Raw genomic sequence first — 18677 nt, forward strand, 5'->3', positions numbered from 1 at the left:
TTAAAAATGTACTTTATTAAAAAGTTGTAAATGAAATTTAATAAAGAAAGCATACAATTAGAGCTCTTGAAACTTGAACTTTATTCTTTTTAGTATATTTTGGCAAAAAAAAAAAAAAAAAAAAAAAAGTTAATAGTTCTTTACCCCCCCCCCCCCCCCCCGAGAATCTTTCTAAATCAAATCAAATGTGAAGGAGAGAGGGCTAAGAGAGAAGAAAAACATCCGACATAAAATTAGGCAGAGCAACAAACTTGGCCAAACACAAACGTGACTAAAATCTGTGCTAAGCACAAGGTTGCCTAATTTTATGGAATAAGATTATTTTAAAATTTAACTTAAGCACAAAACCAGGTTGATTCTTTCCAGAAAATTAAGAGAGCGTACTAACATCCAACTTAAGGATCTGGGACTACTGAAGTTGGAACAATTGCATTCTTTTTTATGAATTCTTCCGCTGGATGTCAATAAAGTTTTTTGAGTTAAAACATCTATTTTTGACTAACACTTTTTAAGGTTAGAATTATAAAAGAAGTGCAAGGATTTGAGTTTATGAATCTCAAATTATTTCAAGGTTAATGGGATTTGAAATTTCAGGTGTCATTAGCAGAAATTATTAAAATTTTTATGACAGTTTTGATCATGACCAGTGTAGCCTGAAATCTTAGCTAACTTTGCACATCTGATTGAATGAGCTGCTGTGTCTTCTAAAGATTTAATGACAGATGTAGTTGATAAATTGAAATAATGGTAAGATATTCATTTTTCTTATCCTCAGTGTTTATTTTCTTTGAAATAACGACCCCAGTTATTTTTGTGACAATTAATACCTTCTTATTTTATTATGTAACTAACCAGAGTTTGCGGCATTTGCAAAATCTTGGAAATGCTCAGATTACTTTGCTCAGTTTTTAAATGAATGCTCAAAATTAAGAATGATAATGTTATTTTTGTCAGCAAATCAACTGCTAGAAACAATATAAATTCTTTTCTCTCATAAAATCTTTAAAATTTAACAGCTTCAGTCATATGCCAAAGAGACTTATACTATTTATTGTTTGTGTCTTGTTTTTATATTGTTTAATGCATTATATAGTGGCTAGCGCATCGCGCAGCTGCACCACAGGTCCAGGTTTCGATCCCCAGGCTGATCAAGGTTGACTCAGCCTTTCATCTCTTGATTGGGTTGATAAATGAGTACCAAGTTCACTTGGGCACTAAACACCTGGGTCTTGCGACAAGCTGACCACTTCCCCATGGCATATATGCTGATGCACTCCAGGCCCAAGGTCAAGAAAGCAGATTTCGTGGCACTGCAGGCCATGGCCCATTAGGGCTGTTGCGCCACTGAGTTTAGTTTTATGTGTTATGTATTTTTTTTAGGTTTAAAATTTTTTGTGCCAAATTACTTTTTTGTTTTATTGTATTATGATATTCTATACTTTTTTGTTTTATTGTATTATAATATGCTATAGTTTTTTGTTTTATTGTATTATGATATGCTATATAAGCTGTACCATTAATGTAAAAACTCTTAATATAAATTTAATAAAGTGGATGTATATATCAAATTTATATAGATAAAATTTGTTTTATAGCCTATTGAAGATGGTTCATACAGATTATCAGACATGCCGGCAGCTATTTTGCGAGAAATTTTACTTAGATTAAGTGACTACAAAGATCTGATGAACTCTGCTCAGGCTTGTGATGATATGAAATTTCTTATTGATGAGCAGCACATATGGAAAGAACTGTGTAAATTTCATTTCTCAAGGGAACAAATAAGGCTTTTCTTAGAAAATGAAAAGCTTAAGCCTGTGAACACAAAAATAGATTGGCAGGTTGTCTTTCACCAGCTTCGCAGGTAAGTTTTTAAATTTATTTTTTAAGATATGTTAAGATGAAAAGTTTACTTTAAAATTTGAACTAGTGTGGTTTTGTAATTTTTATATAATTGTGTATTTTAATTTATTGTTTATTAATTTTGGATTCATTTTTATTTACTTTGTTTGTACTAGTCTGCTGTAATTTTATGCACCTATTCTTTGTGGGTATTATTGTATTTGTATATGTTCTGTTGGCCTATTATTTTGTAGTATTTGTATTTTTTTTATTTCTCAGTTAGAAATATGTCTGTTGTTCAAATGCAACCAAGGATACTGTTTCTAAAAATCTCATGCTCAACAAATTTTGGGTATCAAATTAACTGTGTTCGTCTGTTGCTTGTGAATAAATATCATATAATTTTTAAATTCAGATTTTTAAACATTTTCCTTACATTTTCCCTTAATTAGATGGAGGGTGAAATTATAAACATATCCACAAAGGAAAATAACTACATAGTTCTGTCTAAATTCATTAATTTGAGGTTTTTGTTCGTTATTAATCCAAATAAAGTTCAGAATTACAAAGTATTCCGTAGAAATATTTAATCCAAATATGTGTTTATAAAACACTTGTAAATCAGTTTATTACTGAATTAATTTTAAATACTTAAGAATTTTTGTAATTTAACAGAAAATATGGTTTGAAGGAGGAATATGCTGAGAGCTTATTTTTGTGTCGTCATTGCCGGTGCTTATTTTGGAAGGTAAGTAAATTTTGTGAAATACTTTTAATGCTGTTTGTTTAAACATTGTCTTTGTATTCTTTTTTTTTTTTTTAATCGCGAGTAGAGTTGTTCTTTATGAAATCATTCAAACATTTTTTCCGAGACATATTATCTGTAATTGTTTTTATATATATGTATAATATAATTGTGAGTTATATTTGTTCCTAGAAGGTGCCTCTAGTAGAAGTTTTATTTATTTATTTTAAACTTTACAGTGGCCAGATTGGTTGTTAATTTACAAATAAAACTACTTATACAGGTCTTATTTATATAGTTAATTTGGGAATTTTCCCATGATCTGTTTCTTCTTGTGTATGTTTTCTTTATAACTCCAAACCGTCATTCTTGTCGAGATTGCTAATTCGTGATATAGAGCCTTTGTGTACTCGGGAATGCAGCACAGGATTGACACTGCATAGAACTGAGAGGCTTGTGTTGGCACAAGATCGATGAGGCAATTAAAAAACTTGTTCCAGCTCAGTGCCAATGTTCATCCTATGCAGGCACCTAAAAAATTATAATTTAAAATCATATTGTTTCCCTTTTGATTATGTGTTAATTCTAATTATAATCTTTAGCTATATTATACAATGTTCATTTATTCTAACATCAATCCTATGCCATGTCAAGTTTATGCATGGTTTGATTCCTTGCATTGTCACTTGTATAACTGTGACAACTCTGTGAACATGATAAATGTTCCTTAATCCCCTTATTTATTATTACATAATTATCAAATTTTTTGGTCATATAAATCATTTCCCACTAACCTGTGTCAGTTTTATGCTGGTGTCAATTCTGTACCGTGTTAATCTAGTACATTGCAATATCAATCATGTGAGTTTTAGCCACATACTTTCTTATCAAAATCTTAACTTCAGTTTTTTGAGCTCAAGAAGTGTGCAGGGTGTGATATAAAAAACTCTCTATTGGAATAATCATAGCTATGGTTTGGGAGAGGGTAGAGAGAATGTCATTGACTTGCAAATTATATGCTATTTCAGAGTAGTCTGTTACTTGGTCACGAGAACATTGTGCTTTTGTTGTACAGCAATTTATTCACAATAGCAATTTCCCATTAGCAGTGCAGTGTGCCTTTTGCAATCACTTTGCACTTGATCGATGGGATCCTGTTTCCGACAAAAAAATATTTACCATTAAGTGTCCAACTTTAAAAGCTCTGAAGGAGACAATTCAACAGAAAGTTGCTACCATTACATCCGAAGTACAGATTTTGGACAACTATAGTACGAAGTCTGAGATCCAGATTTGGGATTTTTTCCAAATATTAAATCATCGTAAATCTCATAAGAAGATATATAGAAATTTTAAAATTAAAAATATGAAATAATTAAGAATTTATGACCTTAAGGGAATAAAAATTAACAGAAAAAGCTGAATATTTATTAGCTTGCTTTATTAAACATATCCTTCAATATAAGTTGTTTAATTGCTTCGTTTCTGTGCTAATATTTTCTATTAAATTTTGTAGATAGACATAATTTCTTGTTCAGTTTCAAAGTTCCACTGTTCAAGTCTTTTAATTGCTGTGTCAAGATTTCCCACTAAATTGTCTATCAATTTTTTTCTTGTTTTCAAGAACCTTTGATCATTAGTTGATTGATGATTGGGACTTTATCACCACAGTTAAAACCTTTTGTTATATTATCATTTATTATCACTGCTTCACATATTCCATTAATTAGAAAATTTCGCATTTTGCTTGTGATATTTGAAAACCTTCAAATTCGTAGCTATCACCATAAAGTTTAGCAGACGTCTATTATATGCTATTGGTAATGTAACACCCAGATTGGTGATTAGACTTGTTGCTCCACTAAATTTTATCTTGCTGCTGTCGCATACCGACAAACCAGTATGCGACAGATTCACAGATTAAACAGATTTCCTGCACATGCTTAACCTTCCAGCATGTGTGCTTGGCAATTTTATATGAGCATGCGCACGTCGTATTTATTTCGATATCCGTTATTTTACCATTTTTGCCACGAAAAACAGCAGAAACGAGTGAATATTGATAATAAAATATTAATCTTATTATTGCAAAATCAAATGATATTGCATTCAAATATAAGTAAATTATTTTTAAGTTCTTGTGTTAGTGAGAGGGAAATGCAATTATGTATTTCATTATAGAAAATTTTAAATTTGTAATTTATTAATTATATTTTAAAATCGAAGCTAATTTTAATATTCATCAAATACAAGTATAGACAATAAAAAAGGAAAACATCTTGGTAGGGGAAAAAAGTAAGTTTAGCATTACTTACTTTTCTGCAAGAAAATTTACTTCTTACTGGTTACAAAAACACACTTTAAACTAACTTTAATGTTTTTATTTATTTCTAAAAGATAGAAATAAAAGAAAATAAGGAATGGAAATCGCTATTGTTCTCCCATCCAAAGGTTTCCTTGTCTTCCTTTTCTTCATCAGATAATTCTTGAAGAATCCGAGTAAGATCAGCTGGTGGCACATATTTTTTTGGCATGAAAACCGATATAAAATTTACAGAGCCAAATGTATTCAAATTAAAATAATACACGGCAAATAATAACACAAAATTACAAAATATTTTAGAAAAAAAAAAATTTCCGAATTTTAAAACACGACCACGTGTGTGTCGTAACTTTTATGAAAAAGCTGACACATAGCACAAAAGCCCAGTTAAAAAATCAAAAAAAAAAAAAAAAAAAAAAAAAAAAGTCATGCCTTCCTTTTGGCACATTCCATCATGTGGGGAAGGGTAGAAAGGAGGAATAGAAATGACCTTCAGATGTCAGCTTCGATATGCGAAAAATGTGCGTTAAAAGCTGAATTTGTCATAAATTTTGTGCATGTGCACATGCTGAAAGGTTAAGGCTTACCTAACCCTGAATAAATAAATTTCTGCATATAATGAAGGCTTATCCAGGGCAGGCACTAAACACTTTGTGGCTAGGTGCAGTTTCGATGGGTCCTGAATTCTGCTGCAAAATGCCTCACTAAATTCTAAAACATTTTCTGTGCTTAAATTTTGCATCTCAGTACCTTCTGTAAATTCTAAAGATTTTGCCATCGCTTAATTTTGTTGCTCAGTGGTTCTCTAAATTCTAAACATTTTGTCATTCTTAAATTCTACTGCGCCAGCTCTGGTGCTAGTCCAGGGCTTATCTGAAAAATAAGTCAGTTATTCTCAATTCAGACAGCATTCAGTGTAATCTTTTCGCCTTTGGATATCAGTAATCTAATTTTTGCATATGGAAAGAAATTTCTGTTAAATTTCTCCTCACAACACTTTGCAGTCCAGTTAGCTCTGTAAATATTGCCAAGAGTAATGTCAACATAAAAGGTTACCATACTTCTTTGGTATTCAATAACTAATATTTTTTTTTAAATATTTAAACATCACTGCGGGAGTCAATTCTCTAGCTGCCTGTATTGATAGTCATGCTGTGATGAAAGCAAACACTGATAAATGCTGATGGGACCAGTCGGTGGCAGAAAAATAAATTATTCAGTTGATATAAAATCAGCAGTGTTTCCATGTAGAATATTTTGGTTCGAGATGCAAAGAGGCGAGAGCCAAGTTATTGATCATGCAGATTTATGCTAATAAATGGTAGTTTATTCAGTATGGAAGCATTTTATTTGATGTTGAAGGAAAATTAAGAATCTAGATTCTTCACATGTTTATTATGACACAATATCAAAGGTTGTCGGGGGTCCGGAGGTCCTAACTTCATTCCAGATATTAGACATCTGAATTTCAGACTTCTTACTGTCTTGTACAAAGCCTCAGTCAGTATATAAAAAATGGAGGCCATCACTTATTTTTTTTAAATCAATTAAAATTACGACATTATTTTGTGTACTTTTAAAAATTAATATAAAAATTCCAATATCTTATTGGGTTTGGATTTTATTACCTTCACAGAACTGGATGTTCTTTTTGCTACACCCTGTAATTACAGTGCAGCATTTTTGCAGTAGTTAATTTTTGTTACTGAACAATTCCAGTGTTGCTGCTGTTTTGTTATCTTCACTGGATAACGTGCACATCAGACAATTTCTCTTGCTGACATTTTACTTCCAACCCTTGGAGGGGAAGAAATACTTATTCATTAATAATTTTTAGTGCATATGTAATTCTTCAGGTATCAACATCATTTCGGGCGTCCATTGCAGAATGGAAGATAGCACCAGCAAGATGTAGCTGCAGGTGTGAAAAAAAGGTAGAAGTCCGTAGGAGCTATATGGTGGGTGGCAAAAAAAAAATCTTATTGGAATCCGTATACAGTCCAGCCGGTGAATGCAGACACATGTGGTCTTGTATTATCTTGATGGAACATTACCTTTTTGTGCATGTACTCAGTTCGAAAGTTTTTCCTTGAAAGCAGCTTCAACACGGACTAGCATCTACTGTTACCAGCTTACTATTGAGGGTTTTACCTTATTTCAGATACTCTTTGTGGATAATAATGTAACGATTATGGTTTGTATCTGTTCCCACCAGATACAAACTTTAATCATTATGTTAGTCAAATTGCACTTTGCAACGCTGCTGGCGGGCTCACCGGTCGCAGACCAACTCCTTTTTCAGCCTGTGCTTTAAAAGTAAATCTACTTCTCATCACAAGTGACGATCTGGTCCAGAATTTTGTCCTTCCTTTGATATTTGAGCAGATTAGTGCAGTCCTGAACAAGTCTGTTCGTATCTGCTCAAGTCAGCTTATATGGCACCCAGCGATATAACTTGTATGTCAAGTTAATGGAATGCACAGCACAACTGTCACTAACAGCTAACTCTTTAGCAAGCACACGAATGGTTGCATACCGATCTTCTTCCACAAGTTCTCGGCAGGGAGACATATCAACATCAGTAGGCTGGCCAGAGCGCTCTGCTTCTGAATGTCATAGTCCTTGTTTTTAAATTATAGTCATAGTCCTTGTACCAAACCTTCACACTGTCATATAATTTAACATAAGTACCTAAAAGCTGTATCCATGATTTGGTGGCATTCTGTAGCTGACTTTTTGTGGAAGACGTCGAAGTAAATGATGTTTCTTATGGTAGTTCTATTTCAAACACCTTGTACTTAACGATAATGATATTTGCTTATAAATTTTGCAACACATTATTCTAAAGTAAATCTCTTTCTTTCAAATGCCAAAAATCGTATAACAAAATATGATTAAGCATGCCAATGCAAACTGTTTGCACAGATTATATTTGCGGCGACGTGAAACTTTTGTTAAAACCCCATATTTTTATGAGCCATCTGGCTCTCGTATGTAATTTCTTCTTGGTATAAAGTAAGAATAGTAGGTCATAGAATTTGTTTTCCTTAAAACTGAGTGTTTTAAGTCCTATCTTTATTCTTTCTGACTGTTGTATCTCCAATTTCCTTGTCAATTTTTTCTTTAGTGCCTGCATATATGGGAGTTAGTTATTTGTGATACAGTCAAAAGTCGTTAATCCGGACTCGTCGGGACTTCAGCGATTCCGGATTATCGATTTTTCCGGATTATAGATCATCAGTTAAAATCTGGTAAGATGGCATGCAGAAATTACAAAATTAAAAATATGAAACCGTAATTTATGAAATAAAGAACAATTATGATCTAAAGGGTATCGAAAGTTACAAAAAGAAAAAGCTTAATATTTATTTGTTTACTTTATTAAACATTTCTTTCAGTGTAAGTTGCATCGTTTCATGTGATAATACTTTACTTCTCTTTAATACTTCTCTTTAATTCTATTAAACAGACATAATTTCTTGTTTAGTTACAAAGTTCCGCTGTTCAAGTCCTATAATTGCCGTGTTGAGAATGCCGACTAATTTGTCAATCGAAATGTTTTCATTTTCACTAACCTCTGGGTCACTTTCTTCACTATCGGAAGCGAATTATAATGACGAGGAAATTGATTTAAATTGTATCAAAGACGGAGTACATTGAGATGAAAAACTACACTTAGTAAGGAATTATAAGCCAAATAAAATAAAAACATCTGCCCTGAAGATAAGGATAGTGCTGACAGATCAACTTCCAATCCGCAGCGTGAAATTGATAAACGGATTTCAGATTTCAAAACATACTTTTGCTTTGTAGATACAAATTACATATTAGTAAATATATATCGGAAATTCTATTTGACGTAATCGAAAGTTCAAGCTTACTTTTATGAAATTGCTCTAACAGTCTGCAAAAAATAATAAGCCGGATCCAGTTCGAAGATTAAGGAACAATGCAATCTGCAACATTAACTGAATTAGATAATTTTAGCTTAGCTTATAACGTCCGTTACACATTAAACGCGCATGCGCACAAACATATTCGCAGCCGTACAGGTCTTACGCGCACTCGTAAACGCCTGTGCGCATGCGTGAAGGCGACGCATGCGCACAGGCGTTTTTGTAGGGCGTTTTGTTTTGTAGGGCGTTTTTGCACAGGCGAGTAAAGTTTTGTAGGGCATTTTTGCACAGGCGAATTTTGTAGCTTTGAGGTCTGGATTATAGATCATTCCGGATTATGGGTGTCCGAATTAACGACTTTTGACTGTATTAGTATTTTTTCATGCTTGTATAAATGCCGTAAATTGTAATGAGTAAATTATATGCAGTGAAAGAATACCAACATTAAAAAAATTTGGGGATATTCAGAAAGATAGCAACATAATTTGCTAAAGGGTGATATTTTCTTTAAAAGGATGTTAAAAAAATTAACTTGCAATCTGGAAACTTCTACGTACAATTTAGTAATCTGTTCAGTGATATTCCTAATAGCCATTGTGTGCTTAATACATTAAGGAACACCTAAGACAGAGATGGGCAAACTACGTCCCATGGGCCAACTCCAGTTCACCGGAAGGTTCTATCTAGCCATCGATAGAATTTTAATTTGCCACTCAGGGGCAAATTAAAAGAAGTATATATTTATATATTATGTATTCATCTCCTTTTCTACTTTGTTTAATTTTTTTTCAAAGGACTGATGATCTTTTTAGTTTCTCTATTTTTTGTTCTACAGAACATAAATCGATGGAAATAGCAAACACAGACAGCTTTCAGTCGGTAAAGTGTTTAGCGGAAGTTCTTTGTTAGTTATAGCTGTAGATTGGCGCCAACAAATGTTATTTCTTTCGGGGAGCAGACATATGGGAATCCACTATAGGTGAATTAGACCTCACATGTGGCAGACTGCGCATTTTAAGCTCCAGCCAGCAGCTTTTTCTTTTGGCGCGAGTTCTCATATTATTTATTGTGCATGGATAAATTGTGACTATATAGCATCATTGTGACTAGTGGGGAAATTATTAAAAGTATAACATAGCTAGTGCTTGTTTGGGTTATTTCTAAAACATTTCAACCTCAAAATGGCTACTAAAAATGTAAAGTTGATTCAGAATGTCATGCTTTTAATGATGAATGGACCTGGAAATATTTTTTACAGTTGTAAAAGATAAACCAGTGTGTCTCATCTACAATGAAGCTATAGCAGTCTTCAAAGAATATAACATTTTCCGCTATTTCGCATTTCAAGATTTCAGTGCCATTCAGACAGAATTGGATATTTTGACCATGCCTCTCAACGTAAATTGTGAAGCAGTGAAGTCAAATTTCCAGCTTGAATTAATTGAGTTGCAATCTAACAATCATCTCAAGCAGTTGTTTCTAAATATGCCAAAGTTAGAGTTTTACAAATCATTATCCAAAGTAAGTTTCCCAAATTTAATATCTCATAGCCAAAAAAATCACTGCTATGTTTGCTTCATCTTTTCACACATATAAGAACATATATAAAAACCTTAGAAAGAATTACTTCGGAAGTAGACTGACAGATGAGCATTTAAACTTGTTTCTTAGACATTTTTCTCTCGTACGTCTCATTTCGAACCTCAATATAAGGAACTTTCAAAAAATGAAATCACAATTTCTTTCATCTCATTAACATATTTAAATTATAATACTTGTATATTGCTTTTAAAATTTTAGAAAAATTTATCTTGGCCTGCCAAACTTTTTTTTTTTTTTAAATTTTTGGCTTGCGATCGAAGAAGTTTGCCCATCCATGACCTAAGAGAAGTTTAGTATTAAAATCAAAATGTAAACAAAAGAAACATTCGTGCACCCCTTTGCCCCCAAAAAATACTTTTCATTTTTAAATTTTTTAAAACTTTTTTTTTCTTTCTTTTTTTTTTTAATTATGAAATGATATAAACAAAATATTTCTGTATTAAGAAAATTTTAAAATCAAGCATATTTCTATATTTATAAAATTTAAAAGCAAAAGAGGTGCACAGAGGGAGGGAATGGCGGTCTTAATGTTGCTTCAAAATTTCATCATCTGTGTTGGGTTTTATTTTGGATAATAATAACTCAGGCAGTTATATCTTATTTGTTTCGGATTTTATTAGCTTCCCAAATCGGGACAATTATGTGTGTTACAAGGTTTTAGAAATGTATTTTATTTATCATACTTTTACTATAAATAGTGCCTATTTCAAACTGTTATTAATGACAGATCGAGTAACATGTTATATAATACACTGTTTATACTGATGGGCAGCATGTTTTTATAATATCATTAATGAATAAGGAAAATGTATGCATTGGTGGTTTGTAAAAGTATGCTGCCGTGTTTCTGGTGTTCATGATTAGGCATGATTTTACCAGTAACACATCACTGCAGTATTAATTTTTTTAATTATATAGATATCTCATTTCTCCTTTTAACAAAAGTTAATTCCCACTCTTTTCAACCGATAAATGTAATTTTTTTACTGCTAGATAAAATTAAGACTTAATTTTTAAAAAATCTATGATTATAGAAACTTCACATGTGTTTATTGTTTGAATGCAAAATTCAAACGTGAAGCCAACATTTGAGAATGGTAAAGTATCAAAATATTCAGAAGTATGTCAACCATTTAAGTAAAGAAAAACAGAAGGTAATTGCATTTTATATATTGCTATAAAATTTTGTCATAGCCATTAGATTTTATTTTGGAGGTGCAAGAAGCAGAATCAGAAATTTTACATTTGACGTTAGCATATTAGGAACATATTTTATAAATTACACTTCTGGTAAGATGTATTAAAAAATTTAGTTCAGATTGTTTTAAAATTAGTTATTCCCGTCTTTATGCTAATTAGCGATGCACTTATAGTATAACATAGAAGATAAGCAGATCTGAAGACTTACATATTGCTAGTAACATCTAGTGACACCTATTTCTGATAAGGATAGAATTTTATATACTATTTATGAAAACAGTAATGTACCTTTCATATGTTAGTATAGCTATTACAGTCAAAAGTCATTAATCCGGACTCGTCGGGACTTTGGCGATTCCGGATTATCGATTTTTCCGGTTTATAGATCATCAGTTTAAATCTGGTAAGATGGCATGCAGAAATTACAAAATTAAAAATATGAAACCGTAATTTATGAAATAAAGAACAATTATGATCTAAAGGGTATCAAAAGTTACAAAAAGAAAAAGCCTAATATTTATTTGTTTACTTTATTAAGCATTTCTTTCAGTGTAAGTTGCATCGTTTCATGTGATAATACTTTACTTCTCTTTAATTCTATTAAACAGACATAATTTCTTGTTTAGTTACAAAGTTCCGCTGTTCAAGTCCTATAATTGCTGTGTTGAGAATGCCGACTAATTTGTCAATCGAAAAGTTTTCGTTTTCAATAACCTCTGGGTCACTTTCTTCACTATCGGAAGCGAATTATAATGACGAGGAACTTGATTTAAATCGTATCAAAGACAGAGTACATCGAGATGAAAAACTACATTTAGTAAGGAATTATAAGCCAAATAAAATAAAAACATCTGCCCTGAAGATAAGGATAGTGCTGACAGATCAACTTCCAATCCGCAGCGTGAAATTGATAAACGGATTTCAGATTTCAAAACATACTTTTGCTTTGTAGATACAAATTACATATTAGTAAATATATATCAGAAATTCTATTTGACGTAATCGAAAGTTCAAGCTTACTTTTATGAAACTGCTCTAACAGTCTGCAAAAATAATAAGCCGGATCCAATTCGAAGATTAAGGAACAATGCAATCTGCAACATTAACTGAATTAGATAATTTTAGCTTAGCTTATAACGTCCGTTACACATTAAACGCGCATGCGCACAAACATATTCGCAGCCATAAAGGTCTTACGCGCACTCTTAAATGCCTGTGCGCATGCGTGAACGTGACGCACGCGCAGAAAGTTTGTAGCTTTGAGGTCCGGATTATGGGTGTCCGAATTAACGACTTTTGACTGTATAAAATATACTGTACTGCATTGTGAATTTACAGTGTAATTTCTTGCCTTCATTTACATGAAAGCAGGGAATCATGACATTTTAGCCTAATCTGCAAGAGTATAGATCAAAGAAGAAAATGCTGTAATTATGTATAGTTTGAAAAGTTGACAAAAATAAACAAATAGTATGTTTTCCTTCAAAAAATTGCATGAGCAATAAAACATCAATCCAAAATATGCATGTGTCAGTGAGTGTGCTTAGCTTCAGAATTATGAAATACAATACTCAGTACAGTTTGGCTGCAGTACATTGCCATGTTATAACCTGTTGTAACTTTATGCTTGTTTAATAATGTATAAATAATGTTTGTGTTTACTTTAAAAAACTTTTTGAAACATAATGAACTACAGATACATATGTAAAGGCATGGCATTTTGTTTAATTTGATCAAATTTTGTTTTCTGGAAATTCACTTACCAAAATTGAAGCAACTTATGTATGTATATGTGTGTGAACAAAAAGTCACTTAAATATGGATACATTGAAAAAGTTATATAAAAATACTATAAAAGCAGTAAATTGGCACATTGGGAAGTGCAGCTTGCATTTAAAAACACTTACTGCAGAAGTTTTTTTTTTAATACATATGCACATTTAAGATCATTTTAATTGATAGATGATACTGTCTTATTGATATCACCAAATGTGCAAATTTAAATTTTTTGAAATATAATTTGCTAGTGATAGCCTGTTAGCATTATTAGTATCATTGTAATTACTCTTGAATACTAACGAATAAATGCTGTGTAATTATAAATTTTCACGTTTTGTATGTAGCATATTTCTAGTGATACTATTTATCAATGGAAATTTCAATGATATAATATGATTTGAAAAACAATTCAGCTGTAATACTTGGCTAAATCTGATAAAAATTCTTTGTTACATCTTTAGATGTACACCCTGGTAAGCCAAACTGCTGATTTTATAGGATTTAAAAAAATATATTTAAGTTTATTGGATACCCTGTTTGTTATAATAATGAAATTTGTGTTCTATTTTTTCTTTTATAGTCATTTGGACATCCCTGTGTTGATTTAAGACGTAGTATTCCTAGTGGTATGGAATTCATGAACGAAGAAAATGAGAGCCTTGTCAACACTGTTCCGCTGTATATCCCTATACCTCCTCAAGCATTTCTCAGCTTTTTTTCATTGTGATATTATTGATCTGACTATGAATTCGGTGTGAAGTCTGAATTTTCAAGTTATTTGTATATACTGCTTGTTTGGATGTACTTGAAATGTGTACTTTGTACAGTGTGTGTATTTGTTTTGTCATCCTGCAGGTCAGGATGTAGCTGTGTTTTAAGAAGTAATTGATGCAGTTATATTGAAGTTGTATTTTTGTATGATAAATAATTAATTTGAAAATGTCTCTTGCTTTCCCCCCTTTTTTATTCAGTAAGAGACACACAAGTCATCAAGGTTTGTTACATTTTAAAATTTTATAGTTTTGATTATTACATTTTTTATAACAGTCATTGTGAAAGTTTGGTTTTCTTTATTGTTTTATAAATAGGTTGTAACTTTTATGGATTATGTTGGAAATGATTTTGGGATACATGGTCTGAATTATATGTACATTATATATAGGTGATTATGAATAAATCTGTTTAGTGTAAACGAACTTCTTTAATTTATTTCATAGCATTTAGTCTTCAATTTTCTGTTGTCTCTGTTGTGTGTCTTAAAAGTGATGTAATTGTTATTGGTATATCTGTAAGCTATTTGATAAAAAAATATTATTAAAACAAACTTATTTTAAACAGTAAAGTTTCAGTTGATTCATAAAACATAATTTTTAATGAAATCTTTAAAGATATTTACTTATAAATATTTTATAATAAATTCCAAAATTTCAATGCCATTGCTTCAAAATTGATTTATTCTGTTAAATCCTTTTTTATCTTGACTCGAAGTTCAGTTAAAATTAAAAATAGATGGCTACATTAATTTTGCATCAGTTATTTTATTCAAATTTTTAATTATCACAAAAATCATATATGAAGAGGGCCAGTGCTAAGAAATGCTGGTCAGAATCTTGATTTTCAAGTCATTTTCTCACCTGTCAATAAAACCCATGGTTTTATTCTTAAAAATTCAATTTTTGACTCTTTCATATGAAATTCATAGTATATCTTGTCAGTGTTGTTTATCTGCCAAACTAAAAGAGCATTAAAGTTTCACACCAATGAAAAGTCTGTAAAGGCGAAATTAACAAGTCTTCGATAGCTAATCATAGTTGGAAATTTAATCCTTACTTTGGATGTACAAAAATTACCCGAAAAGCTTCTTTCATCGTATAAATAAGATTTTCTTGAAGCTATTCCTATTCAGAAAGATTTATCTTGTTTAGTTAACGACTTTAATTCCAGCCTGGTCCTCCATGACACTTTCAAAATTCTTATTAACTTAATTTTTCAATTTTTGTGACTCTATCTACTGCCAGAATGCACTACCTTCTCGTTTGCTTTCAATGAGGCAAAATTGGAGGAACACGCTAAAAATACAAATATTAAAAATTTGACTTTGATTTAGTTCCTGTTTCAAATAGTGTGTTTCGATATTCACTTTGACGTACCTTCTAATTCCTAGTTGAGAATATTCCTTCAAAATTTGTGCTAAATGAAATAATCAAAGTTTATTCATTCACAGATTCAGTGTATATTCACAGTATGCTAATTCAGTAATCTGTGTATTAAAAAAAAAACAGAAGTGTTACAGAGTTTAACGTGAGGCAACCTTCTGTCCTAATGTAATTACGACAGCTAATAAAAAATAAAGCTTGTAGAGATCTGTTTTTGGCACGGTTATAAGAGTAGGAGGTCGCTTTCCTTTAATCTCTTCTATGTTAGAAAAAACTTTTGAAAAGGACTTTTTTTTTTTTTTTTTTTTTTCAGGAAGGGAGAATAATCGTAAAGATACATATGTGCAGAATACGCGGAATTACCGAGTACACAATACTTATTTCCGGGGCAAAGCGACTGTTCTATGTGACTTTGATTAGTGAGATGATGCATTATTGTGCATGCAATACAACTCATTTTGGATAATGATTCCCAACTAAACAACTTCGGATTGAAAACATCTATTTAATTCTCTCAGTCATTCAAAAGTCAGATTTTCAGATAAACCTAATATAACTTAATCTAAAAACGTGTTAAATTTTCCCAAAGTGAATAACGCAGGAAGATAATCATCTCGTTTTAACTTAAATTCCAGGAACAGCAAATAAACGTTCATTTGCACATTACACGGCTAGCTAGTTTAAAAACTAAACTCTTTTTGTGCCTGTGAATATAATACTATTTTAAATACTTGCAAATCAAATAGTGAATTAAATTTTAATTACCTAATTAATTTAAAAGAATTACCCGGCTACTAGTAGGTCCTCCTGATTTAAGAGGTTCTGCTAGTGGCCAAGCGGTTAAAAAAGGGCTGAATAGTCCCTGGAGTCCGACCGAGCAAATGAGATGACTGCATGGTTCGTTTTCGAGATTCTTCCTATGTATTGCGTGAATTTGAGCCACTTTCCCTTAAAAAAATTTTCCCTTCCATAAAAGCATTCATCGCCTTAGGCAGATAACCCCTGTGTGATATGTCATAAATTTTTAAATGGCCAATCAGCGTAATTTATGGGTGGTTTCTAAATGCAGATCTTTAATCTATCAAAACAAAGAACTCGCCGAAAACCAGCCTATCCAATCTGGAAAAATATGAGGGATACAGCATTAATGGATAAAATGTCATTGAGTTTAGATTATCATTCGTTAAAATATACTTAATGTATAATTTTTGTGCAGTTGGTGGAAAGTGTAGAAGTAGAGTTGTTAAAATGCAGGTTAATATAAAATTAGTAATGTGTGCACAGTTTAGGACAACCGTTAAATTTTTTAAAATTATTTTACAAGAAGGATTTTGATAAATTCTAATATAACAGTAAGTAATAGTTATTTATTATATTACTAATAAATTTAGGTCTCGACAAATACATACTAATGTAGAATTTTAAGCACATAATGATAATACGCTACACAGGAAAATTCATTTTAGGATACAAAAAGTCTCCTTTGATTTATTTAATACAGAGTGCGCCCTTCTTGACTATTGAGGCCTATAAGCAGAGCGGCTTATAAGTCTCTGAACACTGGTAGTTTGACCCGGGTTTGATTCTTATGCGAACAGGCTGGCTGCATATTCATTTTCGCAGTTTTCCCTTCTGTCACTTAGATAATGATCCAGTTGCTCTTAGAAAATCCTCCATGAAGACATCTCTTCCTGTAGGAGTCCCTCAAGTGCTTTACCGTAATTAAATAGAACAGACCTTGGCTATCGAATCCAGAGTAGTTGCGGATGATTTCTACATTAAATTTTGAACTTTCTAAATTTGACTGTTTCATTCGATCTCTATAACGATCGAATGTTCGTATCGCAATTTCACTTTTATTAAACTGATTATTCTAATTCTTTTGTTTATGTAAAAACATACTCTGTTCTAAAAAAGGGGGGCGGGTCCTTGAACAATAATAATATTTAAAGGCTGTTTCGAATATAAAAATTTTTTGTTTGTGTGTGTGCGGGTTCTTAATGATTTAATGCTAACCAATGATAGCTAGCTAAAATTTATTTTTGAGGTATGTGTGGGTATCACAGGCCTAAGAGAAGATCGATAGAATTATATGGACAAACAGCAATCTTAATTAAGACAGACAATTATTAATCTAATTTAATAATAAAAAAACAAGATAGTTGCCGACTCTATAACGACCTGAAAAGGACAGAGAACGACCCAACAAATACACGGATACCGGGATTAACAGACTGCAGAGGCGGGGAACTTACACCTCTCCGTCAGCCTGTAATGTTGCCATACAGGCTTAAGATTGTCTTTCGCCAGTTGGCGGTTTTTCTATCCAGTTTTGAGTTCGTATCGCCTGTTTGGCGATGCCACTGATACTCCCTCCGCAATGCCAACAAAATGTGATATAGCGATGCTAGAATCGGATGAATCGTCCAGAACGCGTGGTACAAATGTCTGAGGGTTTTTCCGAACAGTGGGAAATAACTTGAGAAGAATCCATGGTTATAAAAGCGAGTTTTAGTCTATCTATGGAGATTGTTTGCTTAATCCCTTTTATTTCGAGATCAAATGTTTTATCTCCTTTGCTAGCACTTTAAAATGGTCCATCGTAAGGAGCTTGGCTTTTTAACCAAAGCCCCTGAAATAGCCACCTGTTATCTTCAGGGGGTTTTGTTTCTAAATCCGTCAAGTCGAACAAACACATGCGTGGACTCGTTAAGTCGAGGATGAACGAAACGGGTCTGGAAGTTGTGGTCGGGCGGATGCTGGCAAAGTTGGATTTTAAGTCCTTCACGAACTGTTTGGAGAATGCGTCCGTAGATGTCGGATCAAAAAATTCTTCTGGGAGATGAATAGTCTTTCAGTACACAAGTTCAGAAGTGGTTGCCCCTTGGTCCTCTTTGAGAGCTGAGCGGAAACTCATCAGGAGCGTTGGAAGGGCCGCAGGACTTAAATTGCGCCGGTTTCGGTACTTCTCAGTTTTTGAGTTACATTACAATTCTAGCCGAAACGCACCGGAGCCCTAAATAAGATGAGCTCTGTTACTTGTTTTTATAAAACTGAACCACAATATTTAAAAAAAAAAAAAAAAACTAGAATTCGTAATGTTTTACTATAACAATAAGTAAGACCTTTCAATA

The 18677-nt window shown here is 32.1% G+C and overlaps 1 protein-coding gene across 2 annotated transcripts in view; it reads left to right on the top strand.

Moving 5' to 3' along the window:
• Window positions 1-14579, top strand: part of LOC118195624 (F-box only protein 32) — a 165634-nt gene extending 151055 nt beyond the window's left edge. For both annotated transcript variants that reach the window (XM_085825529.1, XM_085825530.1), the window contains exons 7-9: window positions 1596-1864; window positions 2518-2590; window positions 13968-14579. In XM_085825529.1, the coding sequence (XP_085681655.1) occupies window positions 1596-1864; window positions 2518-2590; window positions 13968-14114 (489 nt within the window). In that variant the 3' untranslated portion in view covers window positions 14115-14579. The remainder of the gene's footprint in view (window positions 1-1595; window positions 1865-2517; window positions 2591-13967) is intronic.
• The last annotated feature ends 4098 nt before the right edge of the window (window positions 14580-18677 follow it).

Source organism: Stegodyphus dumicola, chromosome 10 (assembly GCF_044657685.1).
Source record: "Stegodyphus dumicola isolate Sdum_Otavi_A_Nest chromosome 10, ASM4465768v1".
NCBI classification, from domain to species: Eukaryota; Metazoa; Arthropoda; class Arachnida; order Araneae; family Eresidae; genus Stegodyphus; species Stegodyphus dumicola.